This window comes from Salmo salar, chromosome ssa10 (genome assembly GCF_905237065.1).
Source record: "Salmo salar chromosome ssa10, Ssal_v3.1, whole genome shotgun sequence".
Classification (NCBI taxonomy): Eukaryota; Metazoa; Chordata; class Actinopteri; order Salmoniformes; family Salmonidae; genus Salmo; species Salmo salar.
In genome coordinates, this window is record NC_059451.1 from 83,274,950 (window position 1) to 83,298,507 (window position 23,558).

The 23,558-nt window shown below is 43.3% G+C and overlaps 1 protein-coding gene across 3 annotated transcripts in view; it reads left to right on the forward strand.

The window, feature by feature from the left end:
- The window catches only part of jph3b (junctophilin 3b), a 58,317-nt gene that overhangs the window by 28,233 nt on the left and 6,526 nt on the right, over window positions 1-23,558 (forward strand). For 2 of the 3 annotated variants that reach the window (XM_014124406.2, XM_014124408.2), the window contains exon 3: window positions 19,079-19,203. In XM_014124406.2, coding sequence (XP_013979881.1) covers window positions 19,079-19,203 — 125 coding nt within the window. Of the gene's footprint in view, window positions 1-19,078; window positions 19,204-21,320; window positions 21,402-23,558 lie in introns of all 3 variants that reach the window. The other variant, XM_045688139.1, reaches the window with a different exon arrangement.

The following is a 23,558-nucleotide window of genomic DNA, read 5'->3' on the forward strand; positions in this document are numbered from 1 at the left end:
ACACTGTGAACAGAGTGCCCCATGGTGGCGGTGGGGTTATGGTATGGGCATGCATAAGTTACGGACAATGAACACAATTGCATTTTATCGATGGCAATTTGAATGCAGAGTTACCGTGATGAGATCCTGAGGCCCATTGTCGTTCCATTCATTCGCCGCCATCAAAAGATGTGTACACAATTCTTAGAAGCTGAAAATGTCCCAGTTCTGCATACTCACCAGACATGTCACCCATTGAGCATGTTTGTGATACTCTGAATCGACATGTACGACAACGTGTTCCAATTCCCGCCAATATTCAGCAACTTCACAAAGCCATTGAAGAGGAGTGGGACAACATTCCACAGGCCACAATGAACAGCTTGATCAACTCTATGCGAAGGAGATGTGTCGCGCTGCAGGAGGCAAATGGTGGTCACACCAGATACTGACTGGTTTTCTGATCCACGCCCCTACCTTTTTTTAAGGTATCTGTGACCAACAGAGGCATATCTGTATTCCCAGTCATGTGAAATCCATAGATTAGGGCCTAATGAATTCATTTAAATTGACTGATTTCCTTACATGAACTGTAACTCAGTAAAATCTTTGAATTGTTGCATGTTGCGTTTACGTATTTGATCAGAATTAAAGACTATGGTAACATTGCGCTATATATCACATTGTGTTTCTTTGAAGTAAATATCTTCAGGGAGAATTTATTTAGTGATAAACAATGGTTGGACCACATAGATGGTTGTTCTTGGATATCACACATGGATGTGGACATTTGAATGGTGTCAAGGCTATATAAACAGTACGTCCCTCTTTCAAACCATGTCTGCATTTGTTTGTATGTGCGTGTGCATGTCAAATCAAATCGAATGATATGTGTCACATGCTTCGTAAACGACAGGTGTAGACTAACAGTGAAATACTTACATACGGGTCCTTCCTAACAATGCAGAGAGATAGATAAATAATGTGTGTGTGTTTAGGTGTGTGCTTGCCTGTCTGTTTGTCAGTGTTTGTGTGTGGTTGACAGAGGGAGATAAATAGAAAGTGTAACTAGGCCATAAGCTTTCATAACAGAATATCTGTGTGTGATCTGCCTGTTTATTCACTTAGTTCTCTACTCCTGTGTTGGGCCATGGAGGCCTGGCCTACTCCTAGAGGGATGTGTTGGGCCATGGAGGCATGGCCTACTCCTAGAGGGATATGTTGGGCCATGGAGGCCTGGCCTACTCCTGGAGGGATGTGTTGGGCCATGGAGGCCTGGCCTACTCCTAGAGGGATGTGTTGGGTCATGGACGTATGGCCTACTCCTGGAGGGATGTGTTGGGCCATGGAGGCCTGGCCTACTCCTAGAGGGATGTGTTGGGTCATGGAGGCCTGGCCTACTCCTAGAGGGATGTGTTGGGTCATGGAGGCCTGGCCTACTCCTAGAGGGATGTGTTGGGTCATGGAGGCCTGGCCTACTCCTGGAGGGATGTGGGAGAAAGGCATTATGAGAGGAAGAGAGAGAGAAAACAAGCGAGAGAGAGAGAAGAGGGAGGGAGCGATTTCCACATTATGCCAACAGTGTTGGCGGACAGCCGGAAAGAGACCAGGAAAGCTGAACTGGAGGCTGGCCCACGCACACGCACACACACACACACACACACTTTGCAGCCAACAAATGTTCAAACACCCATGCTTACAACATTCATACCCAGCAAACTCTTCCAAGAGCTCCAAAGTCTTAAAGGGCAATTCTGCCACTTTTGTGTTTTCGTGTCTGTGTTTGTACACATACTTACAGTGCCTTCAGAAAGTATTCATATCCCCTTGACTTTTTCACATTTTGTTGTGTGTCCGGAGAAAAAATATATTTAATCAATTTTGAATTCAGGCTGTAACACAACAAAATGTGGAATAAGTCAAGGGGTATAAATACTTTCCGAAGACACTGTACATGCAAGGGTATGCATTTGCTATATTTGGTCCCTCTCTAAAACTCAAATCCTATTTAAGCTCATCAAACTCTTCCGGACACATTCGCCACAACTAAGTATCTACGTAAGGCACACTGACTACAGCTAAGTATCTACGTAAGGCTTACTGACTACAGCTAAGTATCTACGTAAGGCTTACTGACTACAGCTAAGTATCTACGTAAGGCTTACTGACTACAGCTAAGTATCTACGTAAGGCTTACTGACTACAGCTAAGTATCTACGTAAGGCTTACTGACTACAGCTAAGTATCTACGTAAAGCTTACTGACTACAGCTAAGTATCTACGTAAGGCTTACTGACTACAGCTAAGTATCTATGTAAGGCACACTGACTACAGCTAAGTATCTACGTAAGGAACACTGACTACAGCTAAGTATCTACGTAAGGCACACTGACTACAGCTAAGTATCTATGTAAGGCACACTGACTACAGCTAAGTATCTACGTAAGGAACACTGACTACAGCTAAGTATCTACGTAAGGCACACTGACTACAGCTAAGTATCTACGTAAGGAACACTGACTACAGCTAAGTATCTACGTAAGGCACACTGACTACAGCTAAGTATCTACGTAAGGAACACTGACTACAGCTAAGTATCTGCACAGGGCACACACTAAGTACGTATCTACAGTGCATTTGGTAAGTATTCAGACCCCTTGACTTTTTCCACATTTTGTTACGTTACAGCCTTATTCTTAAATGGCATCCCCACAGCATGATGCTGCCACCACCATGCTTCACTGTAGGGATGGTGCCAGATTTCCTCCAGACGTGACGCTTAGCATTCAGGCCAAAGAGTTCAATCTTGGTTTCATCACACCAGAGAATCTTATTTCTCATGTTCTGAGAGTCCTTTAGGTGCCTTTTGGCAAACTCCAAGCAGCCTGTCATGTGTCTTTTACCGAGGAGTGGCTTCCGTCTGGCCATTCTACCATACAGGCCTGATTGGTGGAGTGCTGCAGAGATGGTTGTCCTTCTGGAAGGTTCTCCCATCTCCACAGAGGAACTCTAGAGTGACCATCGGGTTCTTGGTCACCTCCCTGACCAAGGCCCTTCTCCCCCAATTGCTCAGTTTGGCCGGGCAGCCGGCTCTAGGAAGAGTCTTGGTGGTTCCAAACTTCTTCCATTTAAGAATGATGGAGGCCACTGTGTTCTTGGGGACCTTCAATTCTGCAGAATTTTTTTGGTGTCCTTCCCCAGATCTGTACCTCGACACGATCCTGTCTCGGAGCTCTACGGACAATTCCTTCGACTTTATGGCTTGGTTTTTGCTCTGACATACACTGTCAACTGTGGGACCTTATATAGACAGGTGTGTGCCTTTCCAAATCATGTCCAATCAATTGAATTTACCACAGGTGTACTCCAAGTTTTAGAAACATCTCAAGGATGATCAATTGAAACAGGGTGCACCTGAGCTCAGTTTTGCATCTCATAGCAAAGGGTCTGAATACGTATGTATATAAGGTATTTCTGTTTTTAATTTTTTTATAGAGTTCCAGTCAAAAGTTTGGACACACCTCATTCAATGTTTTTTCTTTATTTTTACAATTTTCTACACAGTAGAATAATAGTGAAGACATCAAAACTATGAAATAAGACATATGGCATTCTCCCAACCAGCTTCATGAGGTAGTCACCTGGAATGCATTTCAATTAACAGGTGTGCCTTGTTAAAAGTTAATTTGTGGAATTTCTTTCCTTCTTAATGTGTTTGAGCCAATCAGTTGTGTTGTGACAAAGTAGGGGTCAAGGTAGGGGGCAAGGTAGGGGTAGGGGTGGTATACAGAAGGTAGCCCTATTTGGTAAAATACCAAATCCATATTAACATTTAAGTCATTTAGCAGACGCTCTTATCCAGAGCGACTTACAGTAGTGAATGCATACATTTCATACATTTTTTTCCCCCGTACTGGTCCCCCGTGGGAATCAAACCCACAACCCTGGCGTTGCAAACACCATGCTCTACCAACTGAGCCACATGGGACCATATTAAGGTAAAGAACAGCTCAAATAAGAAAAGAGAAGCGACAATCCACCATTATTTTAAGACATGAAGGTCAGTCAATATAGGAAATTTCAAGAACTTTGAACGGTTTTTCAAGTGCAGTCACAAAAACCATCAAGCGCTATGATGAAACTGGCTCTCATGAGGACCATCACAGGAAAGGAAGACCCAGAGTTACCTCTGCTGCAGAGGATAAGTTCATTAGAGTTATCCGCCTCAGAAATTGCAGCACAAATAAATGCTTCACAGAGTTCAAGTAACAGACACATCTCAACATCTGTTCAGAGGAGACTGTGTGAATCAGGCCTTCATGGTTGAATTGCTGCAAAGAAACCACTACTAAAGGACACCAATAATAAAAATATACTTGCTTGGGTCAAGAAACATGAGCAATGGAAATTAGACCGGTGGATATCTGTCCTTTGGTCTGATGAGTCCAAATGTGAGATTTTTGGTTCCAACCACGGTGTCTTTGTGAGACGGAGAGTAGGTGAACGGATGATCTCTGTATGTGTGGTTCCCACCGTGAAGCATGGAGAAGGAGGAGGTGTGAGTGTGTGCTTTGCTGGTGACACTGTCAGGGATTTATTTAGAATTGGAGGCACACTTAACCAGCATGGCTACCACAGCATTCTGCAGCGATACGCCATCCCATCTGGTTTGCGCTTAGTGGGGCTATCATTTGTTTTTCAACAGGACAATGACCCAACAGGACAATGACCCAACACACCTCCAGGCTGTGTAAGGGCTATTTGACCAAGAAGGAGAGTGATGGAGTGCTGCATCAGATGACCTGGCCTCCACAATCACCCGACCTCAACCAATTGAGATGGTTTGGGATAAGTTGGACCGCAGAGTGAAGGAAAAGCAACCAACAAGTGCTCAGCATATATGGGAACTCCTTCAAGACTGTCAGAAAAGCATTCCAGGTGAAGCTGGTTGAGAGAATGCCAAGAGTGTGCAAAGCTGTCATCAAGGCAAAGGGTGGCTGCTTTGAAGAATCTCAAATATATTTTGATTTTGTTTAACGCTTACTACATGATTCCATATGTGTTATTTCATAGATTTGATGTCTTCACTATTATTCTACAATGTAGAAAATAGTAAAAAGAAAGAAAAATAATGAGTAGGTGTGTCCAAAGTTATGACTGGTACTGTAACCTTTCGCTTTGTCATTATGGGTTAATGTGTGTAGATTGAGGAGGAAAAATATTTATTTACCGTAATTTCCAGACTATTAAGCGCACCTGAATATAAGCCACACCCACTGAATGAAAAAATATTATTATTTTGAACATACATTTTGAACATAAATAAGCCGCACATGTCTGCAACAAGCTCCCTCACGACGCCAGGACAGCGGAGTCAATCACCACCTTCCGGAGACACCTGAAACCCCACCTCTTTAAGGAATACCTGGGATAGGATTAAGTAATCCTTCTAACCCCGTCAAAAAACTGAGCACGTCACAGAATGTGTTTATTTGGAGAAAAAAAAATTGAAAGCGGGAAAAATCCATATATTAGCCGCGTCATTGTTTAAGCCGCGGGGTTCAAAGCGTGGGAAAAAAGTTGCGGTTTATAGTCCGGAATTTACGGTAATCCATTTTAGAATAAGGCTGTAACATAACAAAATGTGGAAAAAGTAAAGCGGTCAGAATACTTTCCGAATGCACTGTAGGTCCTCACTACAGCAGGAGATGGCAACCCATGTCAGCTGACTCAGTGTGGCACTGTTGTAGAATGGAGGGAGAGGAGAGGAGAAGAACTGGGGTAAAATAATGAGGTCAGAGCTGTATGAAGGTTCAGTAGGAACCCCAAATAAGACACATACAGCCCAGCATTTGTTGTGCAGTTGTCTGGGGGAAGGACAGAGAAATGTTTTTATTTTGTATACAGGAACAATAGCAGACACTGCTTTACTTTGCAGCTGTGCTAAAATACAGTAAGGAGAACGTCGGTAGCATATGTCTGTCTGTCTGTGAGAAGAGAGGACGGGGGAGCACAGAGGTTGACCTCAGCCATTCTATGTTAAAAATTGGAATTGCCTCTAGAGCAGTTCTCTGGTGCATGCAGTACTCAGGCTAACCCAGATATTATGAGAGGGAAGGTATTTTCCTTGTAGAACACCAAGACAAAAGTTACTGTAAGAGGTAAGATACCAAGCACTAATGCATAGTCAAAGAATAATATAGACAACATATTTTGGACAACAACAAACTCTCTTTCACACACACACACACACACACACACACACACACACACACACACACACACACACACACATAAACAAACACTCACAAACAGGGGCAAAGGGAGACCAAAGTAACAGTAGACAGAAACAGATGTTCGTGAGATGTGTTAAATAAGCTTATCAGAGTCCCTGTGTCATGTAGGTCATGTTTAAAACAGAATCCTGTCCTCCACACATGTGCTGCTGATGAGGCACTGATACCGGAAACAAGCATGAATCATCTCTGGCTCCGCTCAAGTCCATCTTGATGCAACTTATTAAAAAGAGGCAGCTTACATGTGTCATTCTGAGGATTAGTCAGACTCTCTTTGTGTTCCAAATGGCACCAATTACCCCATAGGGCTCTGGTGAAACGTAATGCACTATATAGGGAATAGCGTGCCATTTGGGATGGAGCCTCTCACGCCTTGCCGTGTCTTCGCTATGCCTTAGTCAGGCCATTCTAGGTAATTAAAGATTGTAAGCATGGCCCCTTTTACAGTAACATAAGGTTAGCAGCTTTTCTCAAGACAAATCCACTGAGTGTAAAAAAGATGATGAACACCTACTCTTTCCATGACCAAGTGAATCCAGGTGAAAGCTATGATCCCTTATTGATGTGAAAATCCACTTCAATCAGTGTAGATGAAGGGAAGGAGACAGGTTAAAGAAGGAATTTTAAGCCTTGAGACAATTGAGACATGCATTGTGTATGTGTGCCATTCAGAGGTTGAATGGGCAAGACAAAATATACTGCTCAAAAAAATAAAGGGAACACTAGAATAACACATCCTAGATCTGAATGAATGAAATAATCTTATTAAATACTTTTTTCTTTACATAGTTGAATGTGCTGACAACAAAATCACACAAAAATAATCAATGGAAATCCAATTTATCAATCCATGGAGGTCTGGATTTGGAGTCACACTCAAAATTAAAGTGGAAAACCACACTACAGGCTGATCCAACTTTGATGTACTGTCCTTAAAACAAGTCACAATGAGGCTCAGTAGTGTGTGTGGCCTCCACGTGCCTGTATGACCTCCTTACAACGCCTGGGCATGCTCCTGATGAGGTGGCGGATGGTCTCCTGAGGGATCTCGTCCCAGACCTGGACTAAAGCATCTGCCAACTCCTGGACAGTCTGTGGTGCAACGTGGCGTTGGTGGATGGAGCGAGACATGATGTCCCAGATGTGCTCAATTGGATTCAGGTCTGGGGAACGGGCAGGCCAGTCCATAGCATCAATGCCTTCCTCTTGTAGGAACTGCTGACACACTCCAGCCACATGAGGTCTAGCATTGTCTTGCATTAGGAGGAACCCAGGGCCAACCGCACCAGCATATGGTCTCACATGTTGTCTGAGGATCTCATCTCGGTACCTAATGGCAGTCAGGCTACCTCTGGCGAGCACATGGAGGGCTGTGTGGCCCCCTCAAAAAATGCCACCCCACACCATGACTGACCCACCGCCAAACCGGTCATGCTGGAGGATGTTGCAGGCAGCAGAACGTTCTCCACGGCGTCTCCAGACTCTGTCACGTCTGTCACGTGCTCAGTGTGAACCTGCTTTCATCTGTGAAGAGCACAGGGCGCCAGTGGCGAATTTGCCAATCTTGGTGTTCTCTGGCAAATGCCAAACGTCCTGCACGGTGTTGGGCTGTAAGCACAACCCCCACCTGTGGACGTCGGGCCCTCATACCACCCTCATGGAGTCTGTTTCTGACCGTTTGAGCAGACACATGCACATTTGTGGCCTGCTGGAGGTTATTTTCCAGGGCTCTGGCAGTGCTCCTCCTGCTCCTCCTTGCACAAAGGCGGAGGTAGCGGTCCTGCTGCTGGGTTGTTGCCCTCCTACGGCCTCCTCCACGTCTCCTGGTAGCGCCTCCATGCTCTAGACACTACGCTGCCAGACACGGCAAACCTTCTTGCCACAGCTCGCATTGATGTGCCATCCTGGATGAGCTGCACTACCTGAGCCACTTGTGTGGGTTGTAGACTCCGTCTCATGCTACCACTAGAGTGAAAGCACCGCCAGCATTCAAAAGTGACCAAAACATCAGCCAGGAAGCATAGGAACTGAGAAGTGGTCTGTGGTCACCACCTGCCGAACCACTCCTTTATTGGGGGTGTCTTGCTAATTGCCTATAATTTCCACCTGTTGTCTATTCCATTTGCACAACAGCATGTGAAATGTATTGTCAATCAGTGTTGCTTCCTAAGTGGACAGTTTGATTTCACAGAAGTGTGATTGACTTGTAGTTACATTGTGTTGTTTAAGTGTTCCCTTTATTTTTTTGAGCAGTGTATTTAAATGCCCTTGAACGGGGTATGGTAATAGGTACCAGGCGTAGGGGCTGTTACGGTGACCATATTATCGCCACACCGGTGGTCACGAGTCATGACGGCAGTCAAATTCCACATGACCGTTTAGTCACGGTAATTAGGCTTTTCCAAGCTCTGACCAACCTCCTGTGCTATTGTCCTTCTAATCACTCTGACCTCAATGCCAGTGTAATCCAAAATCTAATCAAACACTTCATGAGAGCCCATCTTGTTGGCCGACGAAAAGTAAATGTGGACAGTTCTTCCAATATCTTCAATATGCGCCTCGGAATTGAATAAGGACGTGCGCAGTTGCATCCCAGATGTGTCTGTCTTCACTTGTAGCCTGTGAGAAAGACCCGTTCACGTGACAGAGAGCCATGTGAGTAAGAGGTGCTTTGGCATGCAGCTGGGAAATTCAAGGCATTATCAAGTTCTTGTCAAATTGTGAATAAGAGACTGATGAAGTGTGTACAGCCTGCGCAAAAAAACAAAGCAGAGCTCATGCCTTTCATGTGACTTTTTTCAAATCAGAGTCGCATCATGCAAACTTAGATTGTATTAAAAATCTAAACATAGCCCAACATTTATATCACAACTTACATAAATAACTAAATTAAGCATAGGAATTCCTGTTTCTTTGTTAACTGCTGAACACAGAATAGCCGCATGTGTGCACTTCCTCAAATCGGTTGGAGAAAAAATCCTTTCTATTTTATTCAGCCATGTTCAATTGTATTCTTCATACTATAAAATAATATAAAATAATGCCACGGAATTCTAAGCAAATCTTGTCTGCTAGATGAACTAGTGTAGCCCACAGCCATATGGCATAGTCAGATCAGGGCCTAAACTCAGATTATGCTATTCTGTTCTTCTGAAACAGAATACATTTTCATCATATCATGTTTCTTTAGACCTGTCTAAAATAAATAATGGATTCATTGTGATGGTGTAGGCTATATTACATGGATTTATTAGACTTTTTGAAATATAAATGTTCCAAAGGTCAGCATCAGTGGCTTGAAGGCTGTGCGGGGAAGCCAGGAGATGCTAAATGTGTTTATGTTAATTAACGGTCAATTACCGTGAAACCGGCAGTTATTTGCTTGACAATCACCGGCTGACAAAATCTCATGACCACCACTGCCCTAGCCAGGCGCACTGGTTTGTGTCAAGAACTGCAACGCTGCTGGGTTTTTCACGCTGAACAGTTTCCCGTGTGTATCAAGAATGGTCCACCACCCAAAGGACATCCAGCCAACTTGACACAACTGTGGGAAGCATTGGAGTCAACATGGGGAAGGAGTTCTTAATGTTTTGTACACTCAGTGTTAATTCAGTGTGAATACATGTGTTAGATAGATAAAGGTGTGAGAGGAAGTTAGCTCTCTGAACGTGTGCTAGAGAGGCGGTGTTACAAGGTGAGTGCAGTTTGCGTGAGAAAACATGTCTGTGTTTGCATGAGAAAGAGGGTTCAAGAAGTATAGAGACAGTGTGCATGAGTTAGTGTCAGAGTCATAGAGGGGTGGAATAACTTATTTGAGTGTGTGTATGCATACGTGTGCGCGTGCGTGTGTGTGTGTAAGATGATGTATTAACAGGGTGTAGACAGGAAGGCCTTTGTGTGTCTGATGTCATGGAATGATTAGTGTCTCTGTGAAACCAGAAGTGGTGTTCTTACTGCTGCAGCTCAGTGGGATATACAGTGCATTCAGTGGGATATACAGTGCATTCAGTGGGATATACAGTGCATTCAGTGGGATATACAGTGCATTCGGAAAGAGATTCAGAAAAGAAATGCACTGCGTCAACCTCTGTCTTTAATCTAACTTTTAATGGATGATGCGATGGAAGCCATTCAATCATTCTGAATTGATTTCGACATCCCAGAAAAGACAGTAGAAAGTTCCATTATGTTCAGCAAGTAAAGCATTGTGACCTGTGATTACCACTGCAAGCTCCTTGTAGTTGCCCTTGTTAGCAGAACTTTCCCTCTCGTCGTTTCCTCTAAAAGCCAGTTCTTGCATTCCCAAAAACACAGTGGTGTTGATAAGCTGCTTGAGAACATCCCTGTTTCTTCTTACTTTCTCATTGTGTTGCTAGTTTGACTACTCAAACCTTCGTCATGATCGATGTGGCTTCTTTCCAGAAGCTTGAATTTGATGTGGGCATTTATATGCTCCCTGCTTTTGTTTTGCCGATTAGCTGAACAATCTATGTTCTTCAGGTCACTGTATCAATCTTTCACCCAAGGCTCAGACTCCAGAAAGCAGGCAAGCAATACAGGCAGCTTGATGAAAGGCTCCCTGTTAACCATCTATACATTTGATACCAATTGGTATTAAATACCCTCACCTTTTCATCCCTCTTCATGAAACTAATCTCAGACAGTGTCACGTGTGCTCCCTCTCCAGCCTCTAGGTCACCAGGCTGCTCGTTATGGCGCACACCTGTCACCAGTGTTACGCGCATAATGACACTCACCTGGACTCCATCACCTCCTTGATTACCTGCCCTTTATATGTCACTCCCTTTGGTTTCTTCCCCAGTCGTCATTGTTGCTGTTTCTGTTCCAGTGTCACGGTTCTTGTTTTGTATTAAGTTACGTTTATTTATTAAAACACTCACTCCCTGAACTTGCTTCCCGACTCTCAGAGCACATTGTTACACAGAGGTCGACCCTCGGTTTTAATTCACACCTTTTCTGTGTACCCCTGAGAATAAAAGGGGTTCTTCAACAAAAAGTCAACATTTGTAGTTGTGTTGGTGGTGAAAACTGCACACTCGACCTGGTAGCTACTGCTACTGAAGTTAGCAAGGCAAATTGAAATAAATTGCACTAACTGGACATAAAAATAAAGTTCTAAAACCAAGAAAACTATTTATAATCTACCTCCTCCATCTCCTGTAATTTTAAGAAACTAATTTGAATTGAATAATATCCCAAAAATACTCAACAATAACTTTTCAATCTCTTTCCAATAATTTCCCCAACTCACCAAGCTTCTCAACACATAGAACCCCCCCCATAATGATCTGTGGCACAACCCCAATACAACATACTAGGTTCATTCTCTGATCCTAATCCTATGATTGGATGGACAACATGTTAGTTCATACTGCATAAGCTTTGATTGGTTGGAGGTCGTCCTCTGGGAGTGGTCATAATTACCATGTACAGTACCAGTCAATAGTTTGGACACACCTATTCATTCAAGGGTTTTTCTTTATTTTTACTATTTTCTACATTGTAGAATAATAGTGAAGACATCAAAAGTATGAAATTACACATATGGAATCATGTAGTATCCAAAAAAGTGTTAAACAACTCAAAATATACTTTATATTTGTAATGTATACGCTGGGAGTTGGAAAGCAAGTGCAGTTAAATAATAAACGGAACATAGAACAATACAAGAACCACGAGTAGTGTACAGACATGAAACACATAGTCAATACTGCCTGGGGAATAGAACTAAGGGAGTGACAGATATAGGGGACATAATCAGTGAAGTGATGGAGTCCAGGTGTGTCTCATGATGTGACACAGGTACGTGTAATGATGGTTGCCAGGGCCGGTGGTTAGTAAACCGGTGATGTCGAACGCTGGAGGGGAGGAGCGGGAGTAGACGTGACAATATTTTTGATTCTTCAAAGTAGCCACCCTTTGCCTTGAAGACAGCTTTTCACACTCTTAGCATTCTCTCAACCAGCTTCATCTGGAATGATTTTCCAACATTCTTGAAGCAGTTCCCACATATGCTGAGCACTTGTTGGCTGCTTTTCCTTCACTCTGCGGTCCAACTCATCCCAAACCATCTTAATTGGGTTGAGGTCAGGTGATTGTGGAGGCCAGATCATCTAATGCAGCACTCCATCACTCTCCTTCTTGGTCAAATAGCCCTTACACAGCCTGGATGTGTTGGTTCATTGTCCTGTTGAAAAACAAATGATAGTCCCACTAAGCGCAAACCAGATGGGATGGCGTATTGCTGCAGAATGCTGTAGTAGGCATGCTGGTTAAGTGAATTCTAAATAAATCACTGACAGTGTAACCAGCAAAGCACCCCCATACCATCACACCTCCTCCTCCATGCTTCACGGTGGGAACCACACATGCAGAGATCATTTGTTCACCTACTCTCCGTCTCACAAAGTCACGTGGGTTGGAACCAAAAATCTCACATTTGGACTCATCAGACCAGAGGACAGATATCCACCGGTCTAATTTCCATTGCTCATGTTTCTTGTCCCAAGCAAGTCTCTTCTTCTTATTGGTGTCCTTTCATAGTGGTTTATTTGCAGCAATTCGACCATGAAGGCCTGATTCACGCAGTCTCCTCTGAACAGTTGTGTCTGTTACTTGAACTCTGAAGCATTTATTTGTGCAGCAATTTCTGAGGCTGATAACTCTAATGAGCTTATCCTCTGCAGCCGAGGTAACTCTGGGTCTTCCTTTCCTGTGACGGTCCTCATGAGAGCCAGTTTCATCATAGCGCTTGATGGTTTTGCCGACTGCACTTGAAGAATCTTTCAAAGTTCTTGAAATGTTCCGTATTGACCTTCATGTCTTGAAGTAATGATGTCGTTTCTCTTTGCTTATTTGAGCTGTTCTTGCCATAATATGGACTTGGTATTTTACCAAATAGGGCTATCTTCTGTATACCACCCCTACCTTTTCACAACACAACTGATTGGCTCAAACTCATTAAGAAGGAAAGAAATTCCACAAATTAACTTTTAACAAGTCACACCTGTTAATGGAAATGCATTCCAGGTGACTACCTCATGAAGCTGGTTGAGAGAATGCCAAGATTGTGCAAAGCTGTCATCAAGGCAAAGGGTGGCTACTTTGGAAAATCTCAAATATAAAATAGATTTAGATTTGTTTAACACATGATTCCATGTGTTATTTCATAGTTTTGATGCCTTCGCTATTATACTACAATGTAGAAAATAGTAAAAATAAAGAAAAACCCATGAATGAGTATGTGTGTCCAAACTTTTGACTGGTACTGTAGGTCTTTAGAAGGGGGTGAGGCCTACGAGCCTCCCAGGTTTTGTATTGAAGTCATTGTACCCAGAGGAGGACAGAAGCTAGCTGTCCTCTGGCTACACCATGGTGCTACCCCAAAGAGTGCTGTTGAAGTTACTATAGACATTCATTACAAAACAGTTTGTTTTAATCAATTATTTGGTGACATATGAATATATTTAGTATAGTTTTATCAAAAATCGATAACTTATTTAGTGTTTCACTATTTTATTTTTATGAAATTTCACTGAGGAGGATGGTCCTCCCCTTCCTCCTCTGAGGAGCCTCCACTGGTAGAGAGAGATCCTTGATGAAAACCTGCTCCGGATCGCTCAGGACCTCAGACTGGGGCGAAGGTTCAACATCCAACAGGACAACGACCCTAAGCACACGCCAAGACAACGCAGGAGTGGCTTTGTGGACAAGTCTCAATGTACTTGAGTGGCCCAGCCAGAGCCGAGATTTGAACCTGATTGAACATCTCTGGAGTAGAGGTCGACCGATTATGATTTTTCAACGCTCATACCGATACCGATTATTGGAGGGCCAAAAAAGCCGATACCGATTAATCGGACGATTTTCATTTATTTATTTATTTGTAATAATGACAATTACAACAATACTGAATGAACACTTATTTTAATTTAATATAATACATAAATACTATCAATTTAGCCTCAAATAAATAATGAAACATGTTCAATTTGGTTTAAATAATGCAAAAACAAAGTGTTAGAGAAGAAAGTAAAAGTGCAATATGTGCCATGTAAAAAAGCTAACGTTTAAGTTCCTTGCTCAGAACATGAGAACATATGAAAGCTGGTGGTTCCTTTTAACATGAGTCTTCAATATTCCCAGGTAAGAAGTTTTAGGTTGTAGTTATTATAGGAATTATAGGACTATTTCTCTCTATATGATTTGTATTTCATATAGCTTTGACTATTGGATGTTCTTATAGGCACTTTAGTATTGCCAGTGTAACAGTATAGCTTCCATCCCTCTTCTCGCTCCTACCTGGGCTCGAACCAGGAACACATCGACAACAGCCACCCTCGAAGCAGCGTTACCCATGTAGAGCAAGGGGAACAACCACTCCCAAGTCTCAGAGCGAGTGACGTTTGAAACGCTATTAGCGCGCACCCGGCTAACTAGCTAGCCATTTCACATCGGTTACACCAGCCTAATCTCGGGGGTTGATAGGCTTGAAGTCATAAACAGCGCAATGCTTGAAGAATTGCGAAGAGCTGCTGGCAAATGCACGGAGGTGCTGTTTGAATGAACGCTTACGAGCCTGCTGCTGCCTACCATCGCTCAGTCAGACTGCTCTATCAAATATCAAACCATAGACTTAATTATAATATAATAACACACAGAAATACGAGCCTTTGGTCATTAATATGGTCGAATCCGGAAACTATCATTTTGAAAATGAAACATTTGTTATTTCAGTGAAATATGGAACCCTTCCGTATTTTATCTAACGGGTGGCATCCCTAAGTCTAAATATTCCTGTTACATTGCACAACCTTCAATGTTATGTCATAATTATGTACAATTCTGGCAAATGAATTACGGCCTTTGTTAGGAATAAATGGACTTCACAGTTCGCAATGAGCCAGGCGGCCCAAACTGCTGTATATACCCTGACTGCTTGCACGGAACACAAGAGAAGTGACACAACTCCCCTAGTTATAAGAAATTCATGTTAGCAGGCAATATTAACTAAATATGCAGGTTTAAAAATATATACTTGTGTATTGATTTTAAAGAAAGGCATTGATGTTTATGGTTAGGTACATTGGTGCAACGACAGTGCTTTTTTCGCACATGCGCTTGTTAAATCATCACCCGTTTGTTGAAGTAGGCTGTGATTCGATGAGAAATTAACAGGCACTGCATCGATTATATGCAACGCAGGACACGTTAGATAAACTAGTAATATCAGCAACCATGTGTAGTTAACTAGTGATTATGTTAAGATTGATAGTTTTTATAAGATAAGTTTAATGCTAGCTAGCAACTTACCTTGGCTTCTTGCTGCCCTCGCGTAACAGGTAGTCAGCCTGCCACGCAGGCTCCTCATGGAGTGCAATGTAAGGCAGGTGGTTAGAGCATTGGACTAGTAACCGGAAGGTTGCAAAAACGAATCCCCGAGCTGACAAGGTAAAAATCTGTTGTTCTGCCCCTGAACAAGGCAGTTAACCCCCGTTCCTAGGCCGTCATTGAAAATAAGAATGTGTTCTTAATCTGACTTGCCTGGTTAAATAAAGGTGTAAAAAAAAAAAAAAGAATCGGCAAATCGGTGGCCAAAAATACCGATTACCGATTGGAATGAAAACTTGAAATCGGCCCAAATTAATCGGCCATTCCGATTAAATCGGTCGACCTCTACTCTGGAGAGACCTGAAAATAGCTGTGCAGTGACGCTCCCCATCCAACCTGACAGAGCTTGAGAGGATCTGTAGAAAAGACTGGGAGAAACTCCCCAGATACAGGTGTGCCAAGCTCGTAGCGTCATACCCAAGAAGACTCGAGGCTATAATCGCTGCCAAAGGTGCTTCAACAAAGTACTGAGTAAAGGGTCTGAATACTTATGTAAATGTGATATTGTTTTTTAAATTATAAATGTGCAAACATTTCTAAAAACCTGTTTTTGCTTTGTCGTTATGGGGTATTGTGTGTAGGTTGATGAGGGGAAAGAACTATTTAATCATTTTTAGAATAAGGCTGTAACGTAACAAAATGTGGAAAAAGTAAAGGGGTCTGAATACTTTCCGAATGCACTGTAAATAGACAGAAAATCAGTACACCTCAACCCAGTACCACAGTAAATATAGATAAGATCCATATTTGCCTTATACGCCATCCCTACTGTGCTACTCTGTGTGTGTGAGAGAGAGAGAGAGAGAGAGAGAGAGAGAGAGAGAGAGAGAGAGAGAGAGAGTCTCAATCAATTCCCAACTTTTGCGCATTTACTAATGACATAAAGCTGGGAATTATTCTGGGTGAAGGAGAAACCGCAAATATTACTGCCAGATATGTATATGATTGCCATAGCCTGAGGGACATCCCATGACCATTAATTCCCTAAAGTATGTACATTGTATATAACTTACAAGTAATACATAATGTAACCATCATCCGTGTATATTTTGTTATTTATTAGCCATTCTTTCTTTTCTTTTTATAATCGTAGTTTTCTTTAATTAAATGTATCGACCGACGATTCCACAATACAACAGCAGTAGTGTTGTACCTGTATACATGATTATATGTACTATTATTAGTATTACTAGTGAAATTAATTGTAAACTCATTGCATTGTACTGTATTAACTGAAATACTGTACCACTATACTGCTTTGGCAATATCTACAAATTGTATTTCATGCCAATAAAGCAATCTGAATTCAAATTTGAGAATTTTTATTTGAATTCTGTTTGTGTTCACAAACACAAACAGACCCCACAGAGCCCCAGGACAGCAACACAATTAGACCCAACCAAATCATGAGGAAACAAAAAGATAATTACTTGACACATTGGAAAGAATTTACCACAAAACAGAGCAAACTAGAATGCTATTAAGCCCTAAACAGAGAGTACACAGTGGCTGAATACCTGACCACTTTGACTGACCCAAAATTAAGGAAATCTTTGACTATGTACAGACGCAGTGAGCATAGCCTTCCTAATGAGAAAGGCCACCGAAGGCAGACCTGGCTCTCAAGACTAGACATGCTATGTGCACACTGCCCACAAAATTAGGTGGAAACCTCCTGCCAAATGTATGACCATATTAGAGACACATATTTCCTTCTGATTACACAGACTCACAAAGAATTCGAAACAAATGCAATTTTGATAAACTCCCATATCTGTTGGGTGAAATACCACAGTGTGACATCACAGCAGCAAGATGTGTGACCTGTTGCCACAAGAAAAGGGCAACCAGTGAAGAACAAATACCACTGTAAATACAATTTATATTTATGTTTATTTATTTTCCCTTTCGTACTTTAACTATTTGCACATCATTACAACACTGTATATATACATAATAAAACATTTGAAATGTCTTTATTCTTTTGGAACTTTTCTAAGTTTACTGTTCATTTTTATTGTTTATTTCACGTTTGTTTATTATCTATTTTTAAACGTACGTTTCCCATGCTAATAAAGCCCTTACATTGAAATTGAATTGAGAGAGCGATGATCACTGCATTATGTCTGAATCATGAAACTCTAAATGAACTCATGCAGTGCTCTGGGGCACAGTAACACTGAATGGAAGATTCCTATCCTTCCTCACGCTGCCTCCCTTCCCTTTCTCTCTCATTCTCTCTCTCTTGCTCTCTCTCCCTTTCTCTCTCTCGCTGTTTCTCAATCCTTCGTTCCTGCAGTTGCTAGGACAACGGTCCAGGAGAGGGCTAGTTCCCAGTGTAGAGCAGGAAATGCTCTATCTCACCTCACCTCACCTCAGCTGCCTCCTCACCCCCATCCTGACCGCACCCCTCTCCAACACCCACTAATGTGTCCCTACCAAACACACCAAGCCAGGCAACACTTTCGACACATGGCTAACTAAACCTAATAAACAGAAAAATGTACAGACTATTAGTCACGCTATAACTCATACAATATCTCTCTCGCTCACACACACACACACACAGACAGACAGACACAGACAGTGCTGTGAGTTAGTTCTCTGACATGTCCGGCATGGCTCTATTGCCAGGGTGAAGAGAGCCAGAAGCAAAAAGAAACAGAGAGGCAAAAAAAAATCAATAACCATCGACATGCAATACTGCACCAAGACAGTTCCTGCACAAACAAGGAGAGAGAGAGACACACAGAGAGAGAGAGAGAGAGAGAGAGAGAGAGACTAGGAAGAATGGTAAAAGCAAAACGGCTTTATGTCGGCATTATGTCATGCGAGCTTAAACAGAACTATCAATTTGAAGGGATTGTAAGTGCACATTATCATCAGGCATCAGGCCTCATTATCATTATTTTATAAGACCACAGTAGGATGACAGAGAAAGATGAAAGCCTGGGGCTGTTTGTCTGTCATCATATGTACTATGCAGTCAGTAGGCTACCTCACCAGACTGCAGAGAGGAATCTGAGTCTAACGTGGGATTGAAGGTAGGTAAAGAATATGGCAGAGATCAATGAGAGAGCAGCCAGATGAAAACAGAGAGGAGACAGTGATTATCGCTGGGATACAGGGTGGGCTCATTGTTTCTGCAGGTGCATTATTTATTAGGCTATCCCAGCTGGCCAGCCTCTTACTACTTAGAGGGCCTGACCTCAGAGTGGGTCTTAGGAAAAGGGAAATTGGCCATCTATTATATTTTAAGCACAACAAAAAAGCTGTACTTTCCAATGCACTTACAGTACAATCACAGTCAGTCATATCAACATGCCCCCTTTAGTTGCTGTCTGGAATTGATTTCAATTTTTTATTAATATTATTATTATCCCCCCCAGGACGGCCCATGCACGGGGGAAGGCGGAGGCGGCCATGGGAGCCAGCCAGAAGGCCCAGGAGGAGTGTCGCCTCGCCAGGGTCACCGCCAAACGGTTCTCCCCCTCCTTCCAGCACCGTGAAAACGGTGAGTGAGCCACCACTCACTGCCGTGATCACCATTCCCATGGCAACCATCAATACAATACACCAGAAGCACCAGTTTTGAAGACACACAGTAGTCTTTTTATAACCACAAATGCCAATACACTAATGCTATTAGTCTATTTGACACTTACAGTGCGTCACTTTATGTTATCAACTCGAAATGCTCAGAGAAAATACTGTATCAAGGGGAGGCAACCACCTCATTGTCACATATGTCTCCTGAACATGTAACTAATGGAGAGAGGAACATGTAACTAATGGAGAGAGGAACATGTAACTAATTGAGAGAGGAACATGTAACTAATGGAGAGAGGAACGTGTAACTAATTGAGAGAGGAACGTGTAACTATTGGAGAAAGGAACGTGTAACTAATGGAGAGTGGAACGTGGAACTTATGGAGAGGAACGTGTAACTAATGGAGAGAGGAACATGTAACTAATGGAGAGAGGAACATGTAACTAATGGAGAGAGGAACGTGTAACTATTGGAGAAAGGAACGTGTAACTAATGGAGAGTGGAACGTGGAACTTATGGAGAGGAACGTGTAACTAATGGAGAGGAACGTGTAACTAATGGAGAGGAACGTGTAACTAATGGAGAGGAACGTGTAACTAATGGAGAGAGGAACATGTAACTAATGGAGAGAGGAACATGTAACTAATGGAGAGAGGAACATGTAACTAATGGAGAGAGGAACATGTAACTAATGGAGAGGAACATGTAACTAATGGAGAGGAACATGTAACTAATGGAGAGAGATAGGAGAGAATGACAAAGTAAATCAGGTGTCAGTGTCATGCATGCGGTTGCTGTAGAGTATGTGCTCGGGCCCAATGGGACCGGTTACCCACAGTGCAGTGCAGGCCATGAGTGATGGAGGCAGCAACAGGAAGCTCGAGGGAGGTCAACAATGACCTTTCCAACAAGCCCACGCAAGGCAGGCTGACTGACACACAAACACACACACAAACATACACACTTCCTGACATATACTGTCCCGAGCATGTTTTTTTTGTCCACGTACTTGACGATACCTTGATAGCTGTTTTTAATGTCATGACATTATAAAGAATCACAGTCACAAATTCCCTATAAGGCTGGGTTTATCCTCAGAGCCATGGCAGCAGATTGTCCTAACCGCTCTTTGAAAAAGAGTTCATTTCAACAAGCTGCTATGGGCGAATAAAACGTAAGGTTACTATACTGCATAACCCCGGTTCACTGATATTATGAGTGTGATATCTCACAAGAGGATTCACCAGAATCTCAGAAGCTCGAAGAACCAATCACGCAGGTCGAGTGGCAGAAAGTGACAGTAGGTGTACTCGCGCCACAGAATAATCCTGACGGATAGTCTGTGTAAGTGATGGGAGCAAATGGCGTTCTGATCAAGACGTGAAAATTCTGAAGGGACGGTCAAAAGTGTCTCAGAGAGAGAAACGCTGTCAGCAATTCAAGGTCATTTATGTGAACAATGCAGAGTTGTGGGTTCCACACTCCATTTATTGGCTTCCCCTCGTGACCTACGCCCCAGCCTGTGAGTGACGAATGTGTCGACATCCCTTTCCTCTTTGCCACTACCTCAGTGGAGTGCCAGGGGTGAAGATCGAGGGCCTCTTCCGGTGTCGGAGAGCCAAGAGACATGCTTAAAGATGGCGGCGGAGGAGATGGCTGCTGTTTTATGGGTTCCTATCCAATTGTGCTATTGTGTGTTTTTTCGCGTTATTTGAAACTTATTTTGTGCATAATGTTTCTGCCACCGTCTCTTATGACCAAAAAGAGCTTCTGGATATCAGGACAGCGATTACTCACCTCATACTGGACAAAGAGTTTTCCTTTAACGAGTCGGATGCAAAGGTTTTACTTCAGACACCTGACAAGGCCCAAATCCCTGTCATTCGCATGAAGAAGAGACAGAGATATCAGGGACGTAGGTCGGGGTGCCTTGTAAGGATCTGATTGCGAGTGAGAAATCCGCCTCTACCATCAGTCCTATTAGCCAACGTGCAATCATTGAATAATAAAATAGATGAGCTCTGATCAAGACTATCCTACCAATGGGACGTTTAAAAACTGTAATATCTTATGTTTCACAGAGTCGTGGCTGAATGACGACATGGATAACATACAGCTGGCTGGGTTTTCTGTCCATCGGCAAGATAGAACAGCTGCCTCCGGTAAGACAAGGGGTGGCGGTATGTGTCTATTTGTCAATAACAGCAGGTGCACAAAATCTAATATTAAGGAAGTCTCGCCTGAGAGTTTCCATCTATATTTTTCATAGCTGTCTATTTACCACCACAAACCGATGCTGGCACTAAGATGGCACTCAACGAGGTGTATAAGGCCATAAGCAAACAAGAAAATGCTCATCCAGAGGTGGCGCTACTAGTGTCCAGGAGACTTTAATGCAGGGAAACTTAAATCAGTTTTACCTTAGTTCTACCAGCATGATACATGTGCAACTAGAGGAAAAAAACTCTAGACCACCTTTACTCCACACACAGAGACACATACAAAGCTCTCCCTCACCCTCCATTTGGCAAATCTGAACATAACTCTATCCTCCTGATTCCTGCTTACAAGCAAAACTAAAGCAGGAAGTACCAGTGACTCGCTCAATAAGGAAGTGGTCAGATGACGCAGATGCTAAGCTACAGGACTGTTTTGCTACCACAGACTGGAATATGTTCTGGGATTCTTCCGATGGCATTGAGGAGTACCCACATCAGTCACTGGCTTCATCAATAAGTGCATCGATGACGTCGTCCCCACAGTGACCGTACATACATACCCCAACCAGAAGCCATGGATTACAGGCAACATCCGCACTGAGCTAAAGGGTAGAGCTGCCGCTTTCAAGAAGTGGGACTCTAACCCGGACGCTTATAAGAAATCCCTCTATGCCCTCTGACGAACCATCAAACAGGCAAAGCGTCAATACAGGACTAAGATTGAATCGTACTACACCGGCTCTGACGCTCGTTGGATGTGACAGGACTTGCAAACTATTAGAGACTACAAAGGGAAGCACAACCGCGAGCTGCCCAGTGACACAAGCTTACCAGACAAGCTAAATAACTTCTATGCTCGCTTCGAGGCAAGCAACACTGAAGCATGCATGAGAGCATCAGCTGTTCCAGACGACTGTGTGATCACGCTATCCATAGCCGATGTGAGTAAGACCTTTAAACAGGTCAACATTCACAAGGCCGCAGGGCCAGACGGATTACCAGAACGTGTACTCTGAGCATGCGCTGACCAACTGGCAAGTGTCTTCACTGACATTTTCAACCTGTCCCTGATCGAGTCTGTAATATCTATATGTTTCAAGCAGACGACCATAGTCCCTTTGCCCAAGAACACTAAGGTAACCTGCCTAAATGACTACCAACCCGTAGCACTCACGTCTGTAGCCATGAAGTGCTTTGAAAGGCTGATCATGGCTCACATCGACACCAGTATTCCAGAAACCCTAGACCCACTCCAATTTGCATACCGCCCCAACAGATCCACAGATGATGCAATCTCTATTGCACTCCACACTGCCCTTTCCCACAAGGACAAAAGGAACACCTACGTGAGAATGCTATTCATTGACTACAGCTCAGCGTTCAACACCATAGTGCCCTCAATGCTCATCACTAAGCTAAGGAACCTGGGACTAAACACCTCTCTCTGCAACTGGATCCTGGACTTCCTGACGGGCCATCCCCAGGTGGTTAGGGTAGGTAACAACACATCTGCCACGCTGGGCCCCTCAGGGGTGCGTGCTCAGTCCCCTCCTGTACTCCCTGTTCACCCATGACTGCATGGCCAAGCACGACTCCAACACCATCATTAAGTTTGCCCGAAAACACAACAGTAGTAGGCCTCATCACCGACAACGATGAGACAGCCTATAGGGAGGAGGTTCGAGACCTGGCAGTGTGGTGACAGGATAACAACCTCTCCCTCAACATGATCAAGACAAAGGAGATGATTGTGGAGTACAGGAAACGACCGAGCACACCCCCATTCTCATCGACCGGTTTGTAGTGGAGCAGGTTGAGAGCTTCAAGTTCCTTGGTGTCCACATCACCAACACACCATCAGGGTCCAAACACACAAAGACAGTCTTGAAGAGGGCACGACAATGCCTATTCCCCATCAGGAGACTGAAAAGATTTGGCCTCGGTCCTGAGATCCTTAGAAAGTTCTACAGCTGCACCATCGAGAGCATCCAGACTGGTTGCATCACCGCCTGGTATGGCAACTGCTCGGCCTCCGACCGCAAGGCACTACAGAGGGTAGTGTGTATGGCCCAGTACATCACTGGGACCAAGCTTCCTGCC